Below are 18,371 nucleotides of genomic sequence, written 5' to 3'. Positions count from 1 at the left end.
CTTCTAGGGCCATGTCACCCACTTCCTTAGCAATTTTCAGCTGTTGCTTGTGGTACTCCATTCCTTGTTGGAATTGTTTAAGGGATAAATAAGCAAGGCCGAGATTGGCATAGGTATATCCCTCTCCGGACCTGTTGCCCACTTCCTTAGCAATGCTTAGGCTTTGCTTATAATGCTCTGTTGCTCTTTGGAGGTCGCCGAGGGAGTAATAAACTGAGCCTATATTTCTATAGACCTCTCCTTCTCCAGCCCTGTCGCCGACTTCTAGTGTAATGCTAAGGCTTTTCTTGTGGTGTTCCATTGATTGTTTGAAGTCCTCGAGATGTAAATAACCAATGCCGAGATTGCCATAGGCACCTCCTTGTCCGGCCCTGTCGCCGACTTCTATTGCAATGCCTAACTGTTGCTTGTGGTACTCTATTGCTTGTTGGAATTGGCCAAGGCTGCCATAAGCAAGGCCGAGATTGCCATAGGCACGTCCTTGTCCGGCCCTGTCGCCGACTTCTATTGCAATGCTCAGGTCTTGCTTGTGGTACTCTATTGCTTGTTGGAATTGGCCAAGGCTGTCATAAGCATTGCCGAGATTGCCATAGGCACCTCCTTGTCCGGCCCTGTCGCCGACTTCTATTACAATGCTCAGGCGTTGCTTGTGGTACTCTATTGCTTGTTGGAATTGGCCAAGGCAGTAATAAGCAATGCCGAGACTGCCATAGGCACCTCCTTGTCCGGCCCTGTCGCCGACTTCTATTGCAATGCTCAGGTCTTGCTTGTGGTACTCTATTGCTTGTTGGAATTGGCCAAGGGATCGATAAGCACAGCCGAGATTGCCATAGGCACGTCCTTGCCCGGCCCTGTCGCCGACTTCTATTGCAATGCTCAGGTCTTGCTTGTGGTACTCTATTGCTTGTTGGAATTGGCCAAGGGATCGATAAGCACAGCCGAGATTGCCATAGGCACCTCCTTGTCTGGCCCTTTCGCCGACTTCTATTGCAATGCTCAGGTCTTGCTTGTGGTACTCTATTGCTTGTTGGAATTGGCCAAGGCTGTTATAAGCATTGCCGAGATTGCCATAGGCACGTCCTTGTCTGGCCCTGTCGCCGACTTCTATTGCAATGCTCAGGCATTGCTTGTGGTACTCTATTGCTTGTTGGAATTGGCCAAGGCAGTAATAAGCATTGCCGAGATTGCCATAGGCACCTCCTTGTCCGGCCCTGTCGCCGACTTCTATTGCAATGCTCAGGCATTGCTTGTGGTACTCTATTGCTTGTTGGAATTGGCCAAGGGATCGATAAGCACAGCCGAGACTGCCATAGGCACGTCCTTGTCCGGCCCTGTCGCCGAGTTCTATTACAATGCTCAGGCATTGCTTGAGGTACTCTATTGCTCGTTGGAATTGGCCAAGTCTATAATAAGCATTGCCGAGATTGCCATAGGCACGTCCTTGTCCGGCCCTGTCGCCGACTTCTATTGCAATGCTCAGGTCTTGCTTGCAGTACTTTATTGCTTGTTGGAATTGGCCAAGGCAGTAATAAGCAATGCCGAGACCGCCATAGGCACGTCCTTGTCCGGGCCTGTCTCCGACTTCTATTGCAATGCTCAGGCATTGCTTGTGGTACTCTATTGCTTGTTGGAATTGGCCAAGGGATCGATAAGCACAGCCGAGATTGCCATAGGCACCTCCTCGTCCGGCCCTGTCGGCGACTTCTATTACAATGCTCAGGCATTGCTTGTGGTACTCTATTGCTTGTTGGAATTGGCCAAGGCTGTCATAAGCAATGCCGAGATTGCCATAGGCACGTCCTTGTCCGGCCCTGTCGCCGACTTCTTTTGCAATGCTCAGGTCTTGCTTGTGGTACTCTATTGCTTGTCGGAATTGGCCAAGGCTGTCATAAGCATTGCCGAGATTGCCATAGGCATGTCCTTGTCCGGCCCTGTCGCCGACTTCTATTGCAATGCTCAGGTCTTGCTTGTGGTACTTTATTGCTTGTTGGAATTGGCCAAGGCAGTAATAAGCAATGCCGAGATTGCCATAGGCACGTCCTTGTCCTGGCCTGTCTCCGACTTTTATTGCAATGCTCAGTTGTTGCTCGAGGTACTCTATTCTGTTCCTTTCTGTCATTTAGAAGTCCTAGTATGAAAAGTGTGGCTGTTTCTTGATGGTAATATACCTAGAAAAGGGAAATATCAAGTTGTCATTCTTTTCTGTCTGCTACCTTTTTGTTTTCTTTAGAGGTGTGCGCGCTGATGTGAAGAACTTAAATGCAGAAAAGTGCTTTCTAATAATTGTTAAACTGAAATTACGTTTCTGGATTGGACAGAGAAAAATTTAAAATCCTTCTGCACTCTAAACCACATATTTAATCTTACCGATGCCCCTGCGAACGTTTTTTTTTTATATATTTATCAAAACAATGGTGAAGCAAAGGTGAGAAATGGGAGCGATGTTAGTGTACCAAAACAGTCACGTGAGGATTGAACTCTTTTGTTACGTGAAAGTTTTTGTTTATCCAACAAGTTTTAATAACCACTTGGTACGTGAGTGAACGATCTATTGTTTTCTCTCTTAGTATACGCGTTTTTAACGGCTTAAAGTATGCTCCCATCTACACCAATCCGCTTATTTTTTAAACTGAGTATATATTTTTTTACCCTGGTTTGTGTGGAAGGGGTTCTTAAACCTGACTCTTGACAGGGGTTGCAGCAAGATGCCTTTTCGGAAAGCGGATTCACTGGTTTCTTATGGACGAATGACCGATTCGTGTAAAAAAATGAGGTTTCAAAAATATCAAGATTCGTGTGGACGGGGCCTAAACGTAGGTTTGTTGTTGCTGCAGATCACAAAATGACCTCATACTGAATCATCTTTGGGGCTTTTCGTAATAATTGTCACCGTCGTCAGGGTACAGTTTGGTTTTAACTATTCAAGGTATTGTCTCTAAGTCTAATTTTTACATAAACGGCAGTAACTAACAATGCACTTGAAATCTGCAGAAATCTTATGTATTGTATTGCACCAAAATATGAAACTTGAAGACAATACCCCTGAGCCATGAGAAGCTTTCACTTGCATTTGTAAACACGAAATTTTCGAAAAAGTAAAATAGCAAATTGTAGCCCTTATTTTATTACCTTACGAGTTATCAATGACATTGAGGCTCACCGGTCATATAAAATGACAGTTAATCTCGAGAATCTCAAATGTTTAAAAAGATTTATCTAGCGGTTTCAAAATTATTTGCTCATTTGTTAAAGTAGACCAAAATATTAAAAAAAAACGCCAACTTAAGAGCACCTCAATGTATTGTCAAATCCCTCTTTCTTGCGAACTGTTAAAGCTCGATAAAGCCCTTCCCATGATCTCTTGAAATACGTTTAAAAGTGATTGAAAGTACTATGAGGTAAAATTGGATTTCAAAATCGCTTCGTTTTCTAATTAAGATAACGGCTGAATACTGAATATCCAACCACAAATACCTCATTCATCCCAAAATATCTTCAAAACGCTCTTATACATTTCACTCAAACTTCACGAACATCGAGGAAGCCATTGGTGGAGAAAGCTCCCATGACCTATATTGGTAGGAAAGTTACCAGTAATGGTGTCGTTTCGTTGTTAAGACTACGTCAATGTAATTGTAACCCGGCTGTTCATAACAAATTTCGATCTTTTTCTAATACAATTTTGGTAGTAATTTTTCTAGATCTTTGTCGACTGCGACGTAGCTAATGCTAAAACATGGGAGGTATTAACGCTGAAAAACCCCATCGAGCCACCTTAAGAAAATGTACAGTGAGTGGCTCTTCCCCCCTCCCCCACTTCCCCTGTATATAACAAGCTGCATTGTTTTTTTTAAACAGCAGAGATCTTGAAGTTACCAGGATGACATCACTAAATACGAGTCACAAGTAGTGCCGTTTTTCAACTAGTAGTTGAATAAAACGAGTTTTATATCATTGATTGACACCGGACGCGAAAATTCAGCCCGTTTTTACACGCGGGAAGGTAGTTGCTTTTGGCTTTTCTCACCATGGTCACTCATTGGACACGCTCTTCGTCCTATTTTCATGCTCTGGTTGCTCAAAATTTGACACGTGAGTTCACGCGGAAAATTTATGCATTTTCTAGAAACGCGTTTAGTGATAACTGAAGCTGACAGTTTTGTGTCATCTTATTCTTGTACAAAATAAAAGACAGCAGCTATCAAGATTCTTTTGTTATTCATGGCTGGTTTGTTTATTGGGTGTTTGGTTGAGAAATGCTCCGCTTTTCCAAGTCATCGGAAATCCGTTTTCTGTTGGCATCGTTTTCAAAAATGAGCCTCTACCTAACCTTGCTGCTGGATGCGTAGGAGGGTTGAAAAGTCTGAGGCGATTCTGGCCTTACTTGATGGCTTTCAGGAGCTGCATCTCGACTGGTAAGCCTCAGTAATTATTGCATTTGATGTTTTTTTTTCTGGTAATTTCATGACGTCCAGCGTAGTTTTTGCGGCAAGTTTTTAAGATTTGAGACAATGATCTGACCTAGTATCATACCAGCTTTGATATACAGAACTTCAAAAGCCTTTAGACATTTTCTGACGGCAAATAGAGAGAAAACGTTCTGAAGAATATTGGTTGTAAAAAAGGAAAGCTTTGAGCGATATTCTTGCCTCGAGTTCATCTTGAAAAACTAGCAAACACCTGAAAGCCGGTTTATATCTGCAAGGTTTTTTATATGACCGTCAGGATGTTCAGAAACAATTCACTCTCATACTTGTCTTCGTGAATAACAATTGTTGTCTCTGTAAATGTTTCACCGAATTATATTTCTTGTCTTGATTGTTAGTAGTCTCTTTCGCAATTTTTTAAAATCGCAATGCCGTTTGTTTTCAGTCGTACATGAACATCGCATGCAGGAGTACTCATAATGCCCCGCGTATCAAATGCGTTTAATGATTACACATAACAAAACCATAAAAAAATTAAACGTAATAAATTCTTTCTTATATTGAAGCATAACTCTATTTACTGTTCATTCAAACAAACAACAGCTCGCACTGCAAATTAATAAAAATACTAGGCTTTTTTGAACGTTTTCGCTAAAAGCCCATTATTACCCTGCATAATACATAGATCAGATTGATCTCACTGAATAGTCCCGACACCGTGGTATTTTCTTCATGTAAACGTTTTATAATGGTTCACTTCTATAATTGTTGTGCAAGGGTTAGCGCATGCTTTGATCGTCGTGAATATTGAATGAATGCAATTTGTCCTGAAAAATTGTGAAATACAAAAAAAACCAGTTCTGTCCGAAGTCTGTACGATAAACAAAGAGCGCCTGATAGTACTGTTTACCTCATATGAGATGTATAAAAAGTATAAAAGGCTAGTTTACAGGCCATCGGATTTGTCGGCAAGATTTTGTAGAGTAAACTTGTCGAACACAAAAAAATCCGGCCTGGTTTTTAATTTTGGTCTCCCTTTTAGACAGAGGAGAGCATGTAAGTGATTGGCTATCGTGTCTTATAACTGGCCTTTAAAATTATATTTCGGAGCTGTCCAATGAACCTTATAAAATAAAGGTGGTGTAGGTGGGTGACTGGGTTATCTTGTTTGGGAAGAATTTGTTTTCCAAACCTAATCTACTGTGATCAAAGGTGCATGATTGCCATTTTTTGGGTGTACAAATAAGACTATCAACTCGATGTAAGATTTGCTTTACTTTTGGACTGTTTGCAAATTATTTTTTCCCTAAAATCACTTAGCTTTTATCTCATAAGTCATATGGATTTGCCCTAAAGTTAACTGGTTTGTGGATTACAAGTTTATTGTTTGATTTAAATAATAAATTTATTAACAGGAGATTCGCTTTTAGCCCTGGCTAAATCTATATATTATGTATGTCTATTATGAAGTGAAACACAGGTTACAGGTTCCCACACTAGGTAGAAAGTTTGAGAGTACACATTGGTTTTCTTGTGGTGCGGACGGACTGGCGTATGGTCCCGTGATTACCAAAATTTCTCGGGTGGATAGATTACAAAATTTTCTTAGGCATGTGGCTTAGCTCGCGTGTGGAGCTCGGATAATAACTAAAGTGTGTAGACATACTTCTAACCTATAATGCATTGCTGTACAAATATGCCGTTTCATGTTTTAAATGTAACTGTAACATGAAAATATCTTATGTTTCTTATCCTAGTATATACACTTCTGTGCAAAGCTTTCCTGACAAACCATTAGTGGCAGTCACTAGTGTTAAAGTTGCACATTAATTCATTACAATTTTTTTGTGTATACCGGAAATGTTCGATCATTATATTGCTTTCCATTTCTACAAATTTTGAGAAAAACTGTTTTTAATTAATTTTAGGATCAGTTTCATCATTTCATCACCGTCAGTTTCTTTAACAGAGAGAACATCACTTTAAGAGAATGTGGCAACCGTTTTAACAGAACCAGCTCCAACGCAACTTTTAGATAAAATATTTTTTAAAAAGTCAGGAACTTACAATCGTTTACAATCGCCCTTATCTTCTCCCTTTTCTTCGCTTTGGCGAATCAATCTGAAGATAACTAGAGATGAATTGTTCAGCAAAAACTTCAATAGATAATTTTTGCTTCTAAATGAATAGTTTAAGTGACTCTGTTGTTCCTTAGGGTGATTAGGAGACGGAGAGGAGAGTGGTACTCGGGTTGTAAAATGAAATTAGTCCAGGTTTGTTCTTCCACGCGTGATTACAGATAAATTGTTAATTAAACAGTCAACGGATAAATGATAAATATTCTTCGCATATGGGTAGCTGTAAACACGCATTTGCGTTTATAGACCTAATAAGGTATTGATCGCCTGGACATGGCTTTAATGTGCAATTTTATAAAATACAGGTTACAAGATACGATGTGTCCGCCTACCAAATTATATCTAGAGCCTGATTTAAGTGCCTAATGACTGTACGTTGAATCAAGAGTAAAAACAAAAAGCATGAAACTTCTTCTCAATTTGAGCGTTGGCGCTGGTATAGAAATGGGCCTGAATAGAATTAATGAAAAAAAATCTCTGGTGAAGGTGATCATCGAATTCCATTTTCTGGTAGCCTATTTTCAATTTCTACAGATAATGCTTAGCAGTTTGCTATTAACACATCTGATGATTGGACAAATGTTCTCAGAAATATTAAATGGCTACAATTATGTTCTACGAGTAACCTAAAGCACATACATTGATAAACATTCCAGATTAAATATAAACGATTCGGGGGAAGTGAAGGAAGGGGGAAAGGAGGGAGGGTTGGGGGGAAGGAACGAGAGGAAGCAAGCTCATACGGTTTGAGAATCAGGGTACATAATCACCTTAAGCGAGCTAACCGTCGTTTGCAAATACACACAGGAAGGGCTGTAGTCTTAAAAAGTGACATTACAAAACAAACAACGTAACTGCTATGAAATGAAAAATAAACTAATGCCACTTTGTACAAAATAGACAAAACAATTATTTTTAATCACCACAAACCTCTCAAAGATCAGCTTAAGATTCTGGCTCCAGCTCTCCGCTCTATCTGAAATGAGTTTCAGAGTCATATTCAGATGACAGGTAACTTAAATGTGTATTATCTTGTTAGAGACAAACCTAACTTTATAAAAAATAGTATGAGATCTTTCCTAGATTTCACTGTCGTAGAGACCAATAAATATTATCTATACCACTTTTGTTGTAAGGGATATATGACATGGACCGATCTCTCTATAAAATGCTTTAAGCTGCATGAATATGAGTACTTAGACCATACATATAGTCCCCAGCCAGACAAATATCCTTTCCGAGGAAATATCAAAAAGAAATCTAAATTTGTTTTCTTCAGAATATATCGTCTAAGCGAAATATTTTTTTGCAAGATAAACAAGAAACTTCAAAGTTATATCCACGGCAACTGCCTCGATTGCCTCTATGCTGGAGGGACCTAACCATGCATTGATACTGCATGCGACTAAAGGTATGTTTATTCAAAACTTACCAGTTACAGATGAACCTTGGACACAATGATCCGCTTGAAATAATTCAGCTCTCCCTGAAATGAGGTACAATTCACATTAGTTAAAGTGTCTTCAGATAATCAACAGAGGTTGGCTGCCCGGCCCCCAAATTTATATACGCACCCGGCCATGACCAGAATCTACATTGATGTGGTGGGAACGCCCCTTACTGGAAGGCGAAATGGAATGTTAATCAATCAAATAAATTTTTATTTTTCAAAAACTTACCAATTCTTGATGAAAGGAAACCAAAGAAAACCGCAGTAAGGTCAGGAACCTTGAAATTGGATAAATGGTTGTACCGCTGATTGGGATATATAATTTATCTCTTCCTGAAAGAGGGACAATTTTATGTATCAGTAAAAAAAAATGGTTTGAAGATATCCAATGAAATCATCACTTATAAACACAAAACATTAAAAACTCCAACACCTACATTGTAAGAAGTAACAAGGAAAGATAATTTAAACAAACTTTAAAAGTTTAACTTGAAACGCCTGTCAGAGCCGCTAAACGCCGAGTCCGGGACACCCTACAAATTATCGAACAAACATACTTTGTTTCGCTGTCGCAACCTAGGCTAAATTAAAATTTATTTAGAAGATAGGAAACTAAGGAAACTACGTACAGCGGAACGTGACCAAAAAAAACATTGTAAAAAAATATCTTCTCAGGTTCGGAAAATTTCAGAGAAAACAAGCATCTTTCCTACCTGTAAAACGATTTCAGCAAAATCTCCTCGGGAAATTCTCTGTCTAGTAAAGTTGTCTTCAGAGGTTTGCAGTTTAGATGCCACTGAATAACGATTTAATTTATACTGTGGCCGATAGAAACAAAACAGGAAAACAGAAAGCCTCAAACCCAAAACCGAAACACACGAGCTAAAACGGTAATCTAGTAGCGAAAACAAGACAAATACACAACCAGAAAACAGGAACACAATTTCCGAAACGGAATTAATACATCACCCAAAAGGGAAAGACACAAAAAGCCTAAAACAGTAACTGTGACAGATCAGAATTAAATATAACAAAATCACAAAATCGACAAAGAGGATCAACAACCCAAAACAGAAACACACAAAAAATGTAAAACTGTAATTATAATTAGCCATAATGCATTTTCTTCTGCCTCCTCCACAGCCTTCCCAAGGGCTAAGTGGGGAGCACAGACTTACCAGTACTGGAGACGCGCGAGACGCGCGAGAAATGACGTAATTTGGACGTGTACCTTTAAATGCGAAGCAGCGCCGAGATCCTTGTTCTTGACCCCAACAAACACAACAAATTACTGGAAGAGCGTTTTGAATTTACTTTCATCCTGAGTAGCAAATCCACAATGGCTGTTTTTTAGACCAATCATGGCCCGTACTCAAATCCTGATACACGCGCGCGACTTCGCACATCACACAACAGTAGGACAGGTACCCCAAACTCACGAAAGAGAATCGTTGTTACATAATGGAAATATAGAAATAAAAACTACTAATAAAAATACATCAGAATTCCTCACTTTGTGTCCTTGTCTAAAAATATGGTGTTTTCTTAGCATTTTTGGCCGTTTCAGGGTGATTCCAGCGATCGAGTTTTAGTTCTGCCGTTGACGGCTTGTAATATTTCTTTTATGAAACAATGATTCTCACTCGTGAGTTTGGGGTACCTGTGAATGCGAACGTATCACGTAGTGATACTTAGTATCACGACGTATCAAATAGTAGTAGGTAATAAGTAAAATTAGCAGTGGGTTTTTCCCCAAATGCTGCTTGTTGTTTGTCTTTAACACTGTTAGGATTAGTCAGAATCCGTTGCTAAACGAGGTACCAGTGGAAAATTCAAACTTTGCTTACACAATAGCTAATTACCATTGGTCCAGGAAGAAAAATATGCATGGGTCCAAAAGCGGACCAAAAACGACCAAAGCGGACGTCAAAGAGTTAAAGTAACTTGTAAATAACATGCAATTTCCTGTTTTAGAAAAAATGCAAAAATCAATAAATAGGGGCCCAATTAGCCTCCTCCGCACTCGTTCTCTAAAAGAGGACAGTGAAGACCGCGGCGGAGGCTGGGGCCCAATATTAAGGCGGAATCCATCAGGAAATTTTCTCAGGCTCCCATAAGAAATTTTCTTTGGTGCCAGTTATTGCAGATGACAAATTACATCTTTAGTCCTTGAAAAATGAAAAAAAAGAACACAATATGCTTTATATTATCCTGGTACAAGGTTTTTGTCCACTGAAAATTAATATTACTCAATTTCCTGGTGGATTCCGTCTTAAAATAATTGCGAGGCTACTAGCCAATACGTCAATCGGCAGATTTCCGTTTCTTTTCAAATTGTTTGGCACGAGTTTTCGTGTAAATTATTTGAACGTTTTCATAAATCCATTTGTAAAAATACGATAAATTGACCTTTGAGCACTGCGAGGGTGCGTGTGGCACCTGTAAAAAGGTTATTATTTTTTTCAAAGCTTTGCTAGGGTAGGGTAGAATAACATGCGAGTGAGGTCAAGGTGTGAGGTGTAACGTTTTTGTTTATTACAGACGGCCTATGCAGAAAGGGGGAGGGGATGGAGGAGGAAATGTTTTGCAGACATATTACAAAGGACTTGGTCCACACCCTTCCCCCGTATAACAGGGACCTTAAGATCCGAGCTGGATTCGCCTTCTTTCAAACTTCATCACGATTATTCCAACTCACTTTCTTTGTCAAATATAGGCGAACGTTCCAGGAGTCGACCTCCTAAGAACCATATCCAAGTTCAGACAGATAAAAGGAAATTTTGACGTCGCTTACGTCTCCATAAAACGAGAAATTAGGCATTTTCACGTCGTTTACGTGTGGTGACTGCAAAGAAATCTGCAAATAACGTGTTGATCGCGAGAAGTTACTGTTTTGCCCGAAATAAAACGTCTGGCTTTTTTTGACGTTCTCGTTGCCGTCGCCGTCATCGAATCTTACGGTTCCTAATAACTAATGAGAGGCCCTTTATACTAAGTAAAATATAAATTCTAGGACAAGCATGTCCAAACAGGCAATAAAAGAGAAAAAAGCCTCAGTGTTTAATTACGTTGAACGAAGGTAATTTTTAGCCAGTTGCTATACCAAAGAACAATACTCACTTTGCAGCTAGGCACTCAAGTAGTACATGCACTCGCCACGTTTGTGAGAAAAGACAAACAAAGGATATTGTTTTTTTAAATGATGTGAGCCCTTTGTTTGTCTTGTCCCAGCGGGTCCTTGCTCTCCGACGTACGGCTTAAATGACTAGGTGCAAAGGGTCCTTTTGGTTATTGACACGGCGCTTTGCTATTGCTTATTGAACGCACCATACAACAGAAAGAATTAAAATGCGTATTACACAAATGTTATTAATCTATAAAAACCTATTTTTTTTCACACGATTTAAATATCGAGATCACCTGAAGATCGACAAAAATTATATGTAGCGGTTAACTCTGACTCTTCTACTTATGTATCTAAAACGTTTTCCAACCTTAAAATAGGCGTAGCGGTCGGTTAAGGTTGTATAGTAGGTCTGCTGAAATGCTATAGAGTGTTTTCACATGTCGTCACGGCGGCCATAGTGGTGTCCCAAAACAATGAAACGGCGGCCATGTTGGTGTCCCAAACCAGTCCTGTGGGAGTTGAATTCCTTTCTTATGCAAACGCTTTCTTTTGTTTCAATAAATTTGCATAGATGCTGGCCACGTGAGTGAAAACACTCTATAGAACCCTAAGCAAGCGCACGGACGTATTAGGCAAGTGACCGCTCAGTGCAGTCGCCATCTTTGAATAAAAGCACAAGAAAATTAGGATCAGTAGAGAATTCTGCGAAACTGCCCACAACTACCCGTCCCAACTCAACATCTTGTCCTACGTGAAAAGTTAGTGTTGATAGGCTGAAAGGACAACACAGAGGCAAATCAGACGATGGTGCGAAAACGCGCGGGAAGGACTGAACGCGACTTCCTGTGCCTCGTTTCCCGCCCTGCCATTGGCCAAGCTCTGTGCGTGCCGTGGGGAGTAACTGCCTGCTATGTCCACACAATACCGGATATCTTTTGCGCCGGTGCGAGAACTATACTGGATAGGGCTTCTGTTCACACACACCAACGGGGTTTTCGGCGCGAAGTCGGGCCGGGCCGATGTCGAAGGTGGAGCGTCGGCATATCAAATAGCGTCTGTGTCAGACTATGGTGCGGTGTAAAGCAGGTATTCAGACCTTCGCGAAAGTGAATAAGTAGGAAAGAGGACTGGAGTCCACTAAAACGGAAGCAAATGTTCATGAGTAAGGAATGGAATTAGTTCACCAAACCCTCACCTTGAACGGCTCCGGCACGATGTTCGATGTGTATGAACGACTTGTTCCAGTTCTGTGCGCGCCGTTGCTGACTGTTCATACTATACTATACCAGCCGACATGAAAGGCTATCCAGTATAGGGTGAACATTGCCTAAATCTGCCTAATGTTGAGTTGAGTAGGAACCCTGAATCTTATAATGATCCGAATATTGGGGAGAGTACGACACGTACACCCAAGCGAATTTTAGTGCTTACCCCCTCCCCCCTTAAAAACGCCTGCACTGCAGACTTGACATTATGACGTACGCACGAGCGTAACATCTAAAAAGGAAGAAATCGAGCCCTTTGGGCGTGTTCCTGTAATCATGCATCTACTACATAAGAAGCAAGGATAGGATATGCATTCAATAATGGGGAGCTTGAGGAAAAGTCTTTTTGGCGTCGTCAACCAGAAGTGAGTCCTTCCCACTTCCTGTGAACGTGCATCGTGAAAAAAAAAACATCTTTGCTTAATCTCCCTATATCTAAGTCTTCAACCTCGCCGTCCAAACCATGATCTCTTAAAGAGCCATCCTTGAGAAACCAATTCTCAGGCAGCACTTCTTGCGACTCTAAAGTTTCCAATCGCGAAGAAAAACCTCGTTTCAGTGACGGTACGTAATCTGATTCAGTAGTGGTTTTTTTTCTTCATTTTTGAATGAGGCAAAACCAAATCCTTCGCTTCCTTCGTTTATTGCCAGCAACAGTTTCTTCTGCATTTCCTTGAACGATGAGTAAGACGGTAAACAAAGCTGGTTGAAGCTAAAGAAAGAAAAGACGGTAACACCCGGTTAGCTCTGTTGGATAAGCTCGGTCTGTCCGGAGACACAGGGAGACCAGGGATTCAAACCCCGACCGGAGCAACACTCAGGGTCTTTCAATGACTGAGCAGAGTGTGCTGCCTTTTTAAAAACATCTGAAAACGGTTTGAGTTCTAGTCTTCTCGGATAGGGACAATAAACCATAGGCCCTGTCTCACAACCCTTGCACGTATCATCATTTCTGCATGTAGGAAGCTAAAGAACCCACCCACTGTTCGTAGAAAGTAGGGAACGTAGTACCCGGTGTGGTGGTCTACCTTTACAGCAAGCGGTCGGCCTTGCTACTTTAGCTTAAAGGGCTTCTGAGCTAATGAGCCCACAATATGGATACAGCACGAAGTCAAGCTATTTGCCGGGTGTTGGAACCTTCTCTCAGGGACTGAGGACACAGGAGCACAATGAGGACAATTTTCATAAACGCGTTCCACAGTATTTTTCTTTTCCTCCAACAGTAAAGGAAGAATTCTTTAGATAATGCATCCTTTCCTCGAAGTCTCAGCTTCGTTCACAAAGGAAAAAGGAAAACCCGACTGAGACGTGGTGGGGACGCGAAAAATACGATATTTCACCCACCAGGTATGTGCCGTAGGCAGTGTGTCTGATGTGGAAGCTGAAGAGATCTGTATTGGTGGAGAAAGCTCAGCAAATCCTCCAGGAGGCAGCTGAGAGGATCCAGTTATGAACTGAACCAATCGGGCAAGTTCTTCTTGAGTAAAACTAGTCACTATCGTCCAAAACCAATCCAGAGTCTAAGGAGAAACGTGAAATTAGCGCTTTTCATGAAAGTCGTTTCTGCGCTTCAGAACACTAATTATTCTGGCCAATCACAGCACGGGCAGACAATCCAATGAACCAATAAGAGCTCGAAACAAAAAAACCAGCGACTAATTTTCCAATTATTTCAATTTGATCAAATTACAGTTGAAACTCTCTACAACGGCCATCTTAGGGACATCGAAGAAAGTGGCCATAGTAGAGAGGTTGAAAGAAGAGTAAATGTATGTCATGTATATACCGTCCGCCGAAAAAAAACAAAAAAACAAAAATGGCCCGTGTAGAGAGGTGACCGTTAAGAAAGAAACACCTTATACTGACTGAAATCAATGAGGCAATACTACTGAGTAGTGAAGGCTATTGTGTTTGCCACGACAGATATGCCGTTTTTCGAAAATTGCCGCACAGTCGCAAGCTATATCTTTGCATGAACTCTGCCAGCAGAATTTTCTTTTCAGCGTCATTTTTAAGCGTGTACGAAGTCGTTCGCACCACCAAAAAAAATTTGCGTGGTTGGCTTGTTTACATCGCACACCAACATCGAACACCAAATGAGTGATCAAAAAAGCTATGCGAACTAGTATCAGGACACAAACGACTTACTAAAAAGAGTGCCGGGAATAAATTCCTGTTAGGAAGCTAGCATTATATGACAACCTTACTAAACCTTTACTTGTAGCGTAAATGAGCGTAAAGCTGTTACAACAACTTTATGCTAGCGTTACGAAACCTTTAAGAACCGAGCGCGTAAATTTACCTTTACAAACCTTTACGCGCCGTGGAAAGTTTGCGTAAAGTTGGATGACCATCTTTACGCAGGTTTACGCAAACTTTAATTTTGTGTAAATCTCCATTTTTCCTGCGCTTATAAGCGCAGGAAAAATGCGCGAAACCAAGTCGGAAAAGATTTCAACATAGCTTCTATTGGTCGAAAGAATGGTGCGAAATTTATTACGCGAACGCTTCCACTAGTTGTGCAACGCAAAGTTTGAAAATTAACCACGTGCTGGAAATAGGTGTTAATACATCTTCACTCATAAATATATACACGTTGCATGAGCTCCTACTTATTGCTAGATAACAGGGCGCTGTCAGACAGCTGTCACATACGGGAAATCCGCTGTAGTGGCCTCCCAGCCTCATTGAATAAATAACCTTCTGCGACACTATTAATGAAGCCTGTTCACTACCTTTCCAAAGGACATCCCGCTGTTTATAACGCTGTGGTTTTGTCGGAAATCAGACACACTAATATTTCCTGTTCCACACATTAGAAGCTGGCAAAAAAAAATAATAACATAAAAAGTCAGATGTTTAAATCACATTGCATATGCAATTCAATGAGAAGACTGCCCTCTCAAGTCAGGTACAGACTACATAATCAAAAATGAGCGCGTGGAGGATAATGGCAAGAAGGAAAAGACTTCACTTCTAGTCTCTCTCTAAAGACTTGCACTGGCTCAAGAACAGGGCTTTGCGTTTGAGTTCAAGTGCGTCTGAAATCATATGACTTGAACAAAATCGGACCGGCGAGCAAGAGTATGATTACAAAACTGGACCACAAAAATTTCTGCTGCAATTTTATCACTAAACTAATACGCAAAATTTGAGGGTAATAACAATTTGTAAAAGTTTCAACTCTTGTTTAGTTAAAACAAAAAGACCTTTGTTGGCAAGAGGTGAGGAAAAAAGTCCTTTTTAGCGCAAACGTGCTATTACAGCGCCCGCAATGTCTCGCGCTGTCTAATTACATTGTCCTACTAAATTAATAATTAATGGTAAAATCAGCTCTGCTGGTGGCCAATCAGATGTGAGGATTTTGTTATAGTGATAACAAAGTTTTAAGAGCCAATGTCTATAATTTTCGAGAATCGGTTGACAGTCGTGAATTTTTGAATTTCTTCATATTTTGCCCACATAATCTCTATAGTGCACTTATTTCAAAAATCACATTAAAACTTGTAACGGCTTTTTATTTTTTCCTGAATCGGGCAAAGTTTGAAAAACGCCAAATCGGCGCTCTTTCGAGTATGAAATTAGCGAAAATTAAGCATTTTCTTCGCGCTCGTACATAAAAACGGGATGACATCTCTAAATGAAATCAAGTCACAAGGAAAACACTGACTTGTACTTTATAATTCTGCAATTGTCTTTAGATAAGCTGTTTAAATGTGACTGTGTTGGCCGCAAGAAGAAACACGATTTCGGCTCTTTTCAAAAATGGCAAATTTGACCTAACTTCACTATCGAAAAATGCACGCAAGTAGCTGAAAAAGACAACGCTGTTAAGTTCTCATGGAGTGTAAATATTAACTTCGAGTTTCTGCACCCAAAATAAAGCCGCTAGAAACGGCGTGCTAGCTCTAAATAGGATTCGAGATCTCTAAGAATTACTTACCACAGTCGTTTCAACCGCAAGTGGCCGCAGTTTACTGAAATCTTCCGTGTGATGCATGATGAAAGCCCGTGTGTAATATGAGTCTGGTCACGCAACTGTACAGACAAGGATAAATCATTGCACGAGTGTACAATTAACACTGTTTTTTTTTAGTTTTATATTTTATATTCCCAAAACATGTGGAACTAAACTTGATTTTAGGATGTCACCAGCCGAAACTCAAATAGAGAAAGAAAACAAATAGAGTAAGCCGAGTCTGCAAAACTTTTCACTCTAGTTTTCTTTATTTACACTTAGCCTTCTGCGCCTTTGCTTGTCATAAACTAATCTTAACGCCGCTTAGCGTATAGACTTCTTTATCGATCACCTCAGTATGAATTGAGGGATTTAGGTACACACGTACGCCATATGCAACATGAGGGTAGAGCAGGGAAATGGAAACGAGTAAAACTGTTTAAAGAAAATTGGCCAATGCTCCGCAAAAGAACATTCCTGAATAAACCACAAATCGAAAATGGACAATGGACACATTTGATGAGCGAAATACAAGTATTTAACATGTTTAAATTACTGAAAGTAGTATTGCTTTGCTCCTCTGCAGCAAGGGCATCTTCTGGCGCGACCTCAACCTGCTGTTGACGAATTGTACTGATCCCTCGCCCCCCGAACAGAGGCCCTTAAAGGCCAGTCTACACAGTATGGGGTAGACCAGAATGTACGTACTGCTAGCTCCCGCCTGAAAAAAGGTGTAGTCACCTGGCTCTATCTGCCACCATCCCCCCGGCACTTGTTCGCAGGCTAGAAAATAAACCAATTCACTGACAAGTTCTTTTCCATAACGTCAAAATCCGTCGCGGAAATGAAAAAAATGCTTTAAAGTGCCTCAGCCATTTTACTTACTATCTTTTAACCAAATACGTTGCGGAGAAAAGAGATAAAAGGCTGAAAACAGCCTTTCATTTCGATTTAAAAATTCAGATGGAGAATGCCCTTTTCCTAGGTCTGCACCTGCAGTGACTTGTGTGCTAAAACTCCTTCGTGGTGGTGTCTCTCAGGCAAAAACGACCGCCTAGCGAGGAAAGAAAAGAAAAAGAAGTGTAAAGGCAGCACCTTCGTCGCTCAGAAAACGTCTGCGTATATAATTTTCTTCAGGCCGCACAGAGTCATCAATTAATGTGCCTTTACGGACCCCTTTCAAATGAGCAGCCAGCATGGTCAGTAGGCTGTTCTGAAACGGTACAACGGGCTTTGTTCTCCGCCACCCGGAACCAAACATTTAGCGGTGGTGAGGAAAAACTTTTGATTTTATGTGCCAATTTTGTGGATCAAACAAAGTCTGTTAGCTCTAAATGTAGTGATAAAGACATGAATTTTTGTATGTGTAGGGTTGATCCTAAAGGAGAACCCAATGCCAACCAACCCACCCATCTCCTCCTCCTTCCCTAAAGTAGACTTTTCATGACGTTAGCATAATCAACTGAGACCTCTTGCAAAGTTTACTAAAATAATAGCAAGCACCTTCGTAGCCTGTTCACAGACCCTCTACTGTTTCATTAGAGATCGTCGATCTATTTTCTCTTTGGAGATCGTCGATTTTTCGTATGAAAATAAAAGCCGCGGGGGATTTATTGACCAGTAGAGCAATGGGCTCTCTCTCGCGCGCTCGCTTCGCTCGCGTGCTCGTCTATTTTCGAAACGAAACAGGAGTGTAAAAGCTGCACATTCGTCGCTCAGAAAACGTCTGCGTATATCATTTTCAGTTCAGGCCATACGCAGTCATCAATCAATGTGCCTTTATGGACCCCTCTATGAGCAGCCAGTAGGTTGATCTAGAACGGTACCACGTGATTTGTTGCACCGCTACCTGGAACCAAACATTTAGAGGTGGTGAGGAAAACCTCTTATTTTCATGCGCCAATTTTGTGGATCAAACAAAGATCACCTAACGTAAATGCAGAAAACCTTACTTTTATCATTAGCATGGTAGGGTCGATGTTTGGTTATTGCCCTACATACTCACG

The 18,371-nt window shown here is 40.7% G+C and overlaps 1 protein-coding gene, 1 long non-coding RNA gene and 1 pseudogene across 2 annotated transcripts in view; all 3 read right to left on the bottom strand.

Annotated features, from left to right (window-relative positions):
- The window catches only part of LOC140944932 (uncharacterized), a 65,804-nt pseudogene that overhangs the window by 27,297 nt on the left and 20,136 nt on the right, over positions 1 to 18,371 (bottom strand).
- Positions 8,009 to 8,800, bottom strand: LOC140944935 (uncharacterized). Its single transcript, XR_012166708.1, has 3 exons — positions 8,729 to 8,800; positions 8,245 to 8,348; positions 8,009 to 8,051 (listed from the first exon to the last, which is right to left on the bottom strand). It is a non-coding gene; the product is annotated as an uncharacterized lncRNA (long non-coding RNA).
- LOC140944934 (apoptosis-resistant E3 ubiquitin protein ligase 1-like) overlaps positions 12,178 to 18,371 on the bottom strand; it is an 11,853-nt gene continuing 5,659 nt past the window's right edge. The window contains exons 4-6 of the mRNA XM_073394043.1: positions 15,143 to 15,229; positions 13,752 to 13,927; positions 12,178 to 13,119 (exon numbers count right to left, since the gene is read on the bottom strand). Of these exons, the coding sequence (XP_073250144.1) occupies positions 12,963 to 13,119; positions 13,752 to 13,927; positions 15,143 to 15,229 (420 nt within the window). The 3' untranslated portion in view covers positions 12,178 to 12,962. The remainder of the gene's footprint in view (positions 13,120 to 13,751; positions 13,928 to 15,142; positions 15,230 to 18,371) is intronic.

Source organism: Porites lutea, chromosome 7 (genome assembly GCF_958299795.1).
Source record: "Porites lutea chromosome 7, jaPorLute2.1, whole genome shotgun sequence".
NCBI lineage: Eukaryota > Metazoa > Cnidaria > Anthozoa > Scleractinia > Poritidae > Porites > Porites lutea.
The sequence above is the reverse complement of the archived record's forward strand: the minus strand, read 5'-3'. Positions and strand labels throughout refer to the sequence as shown.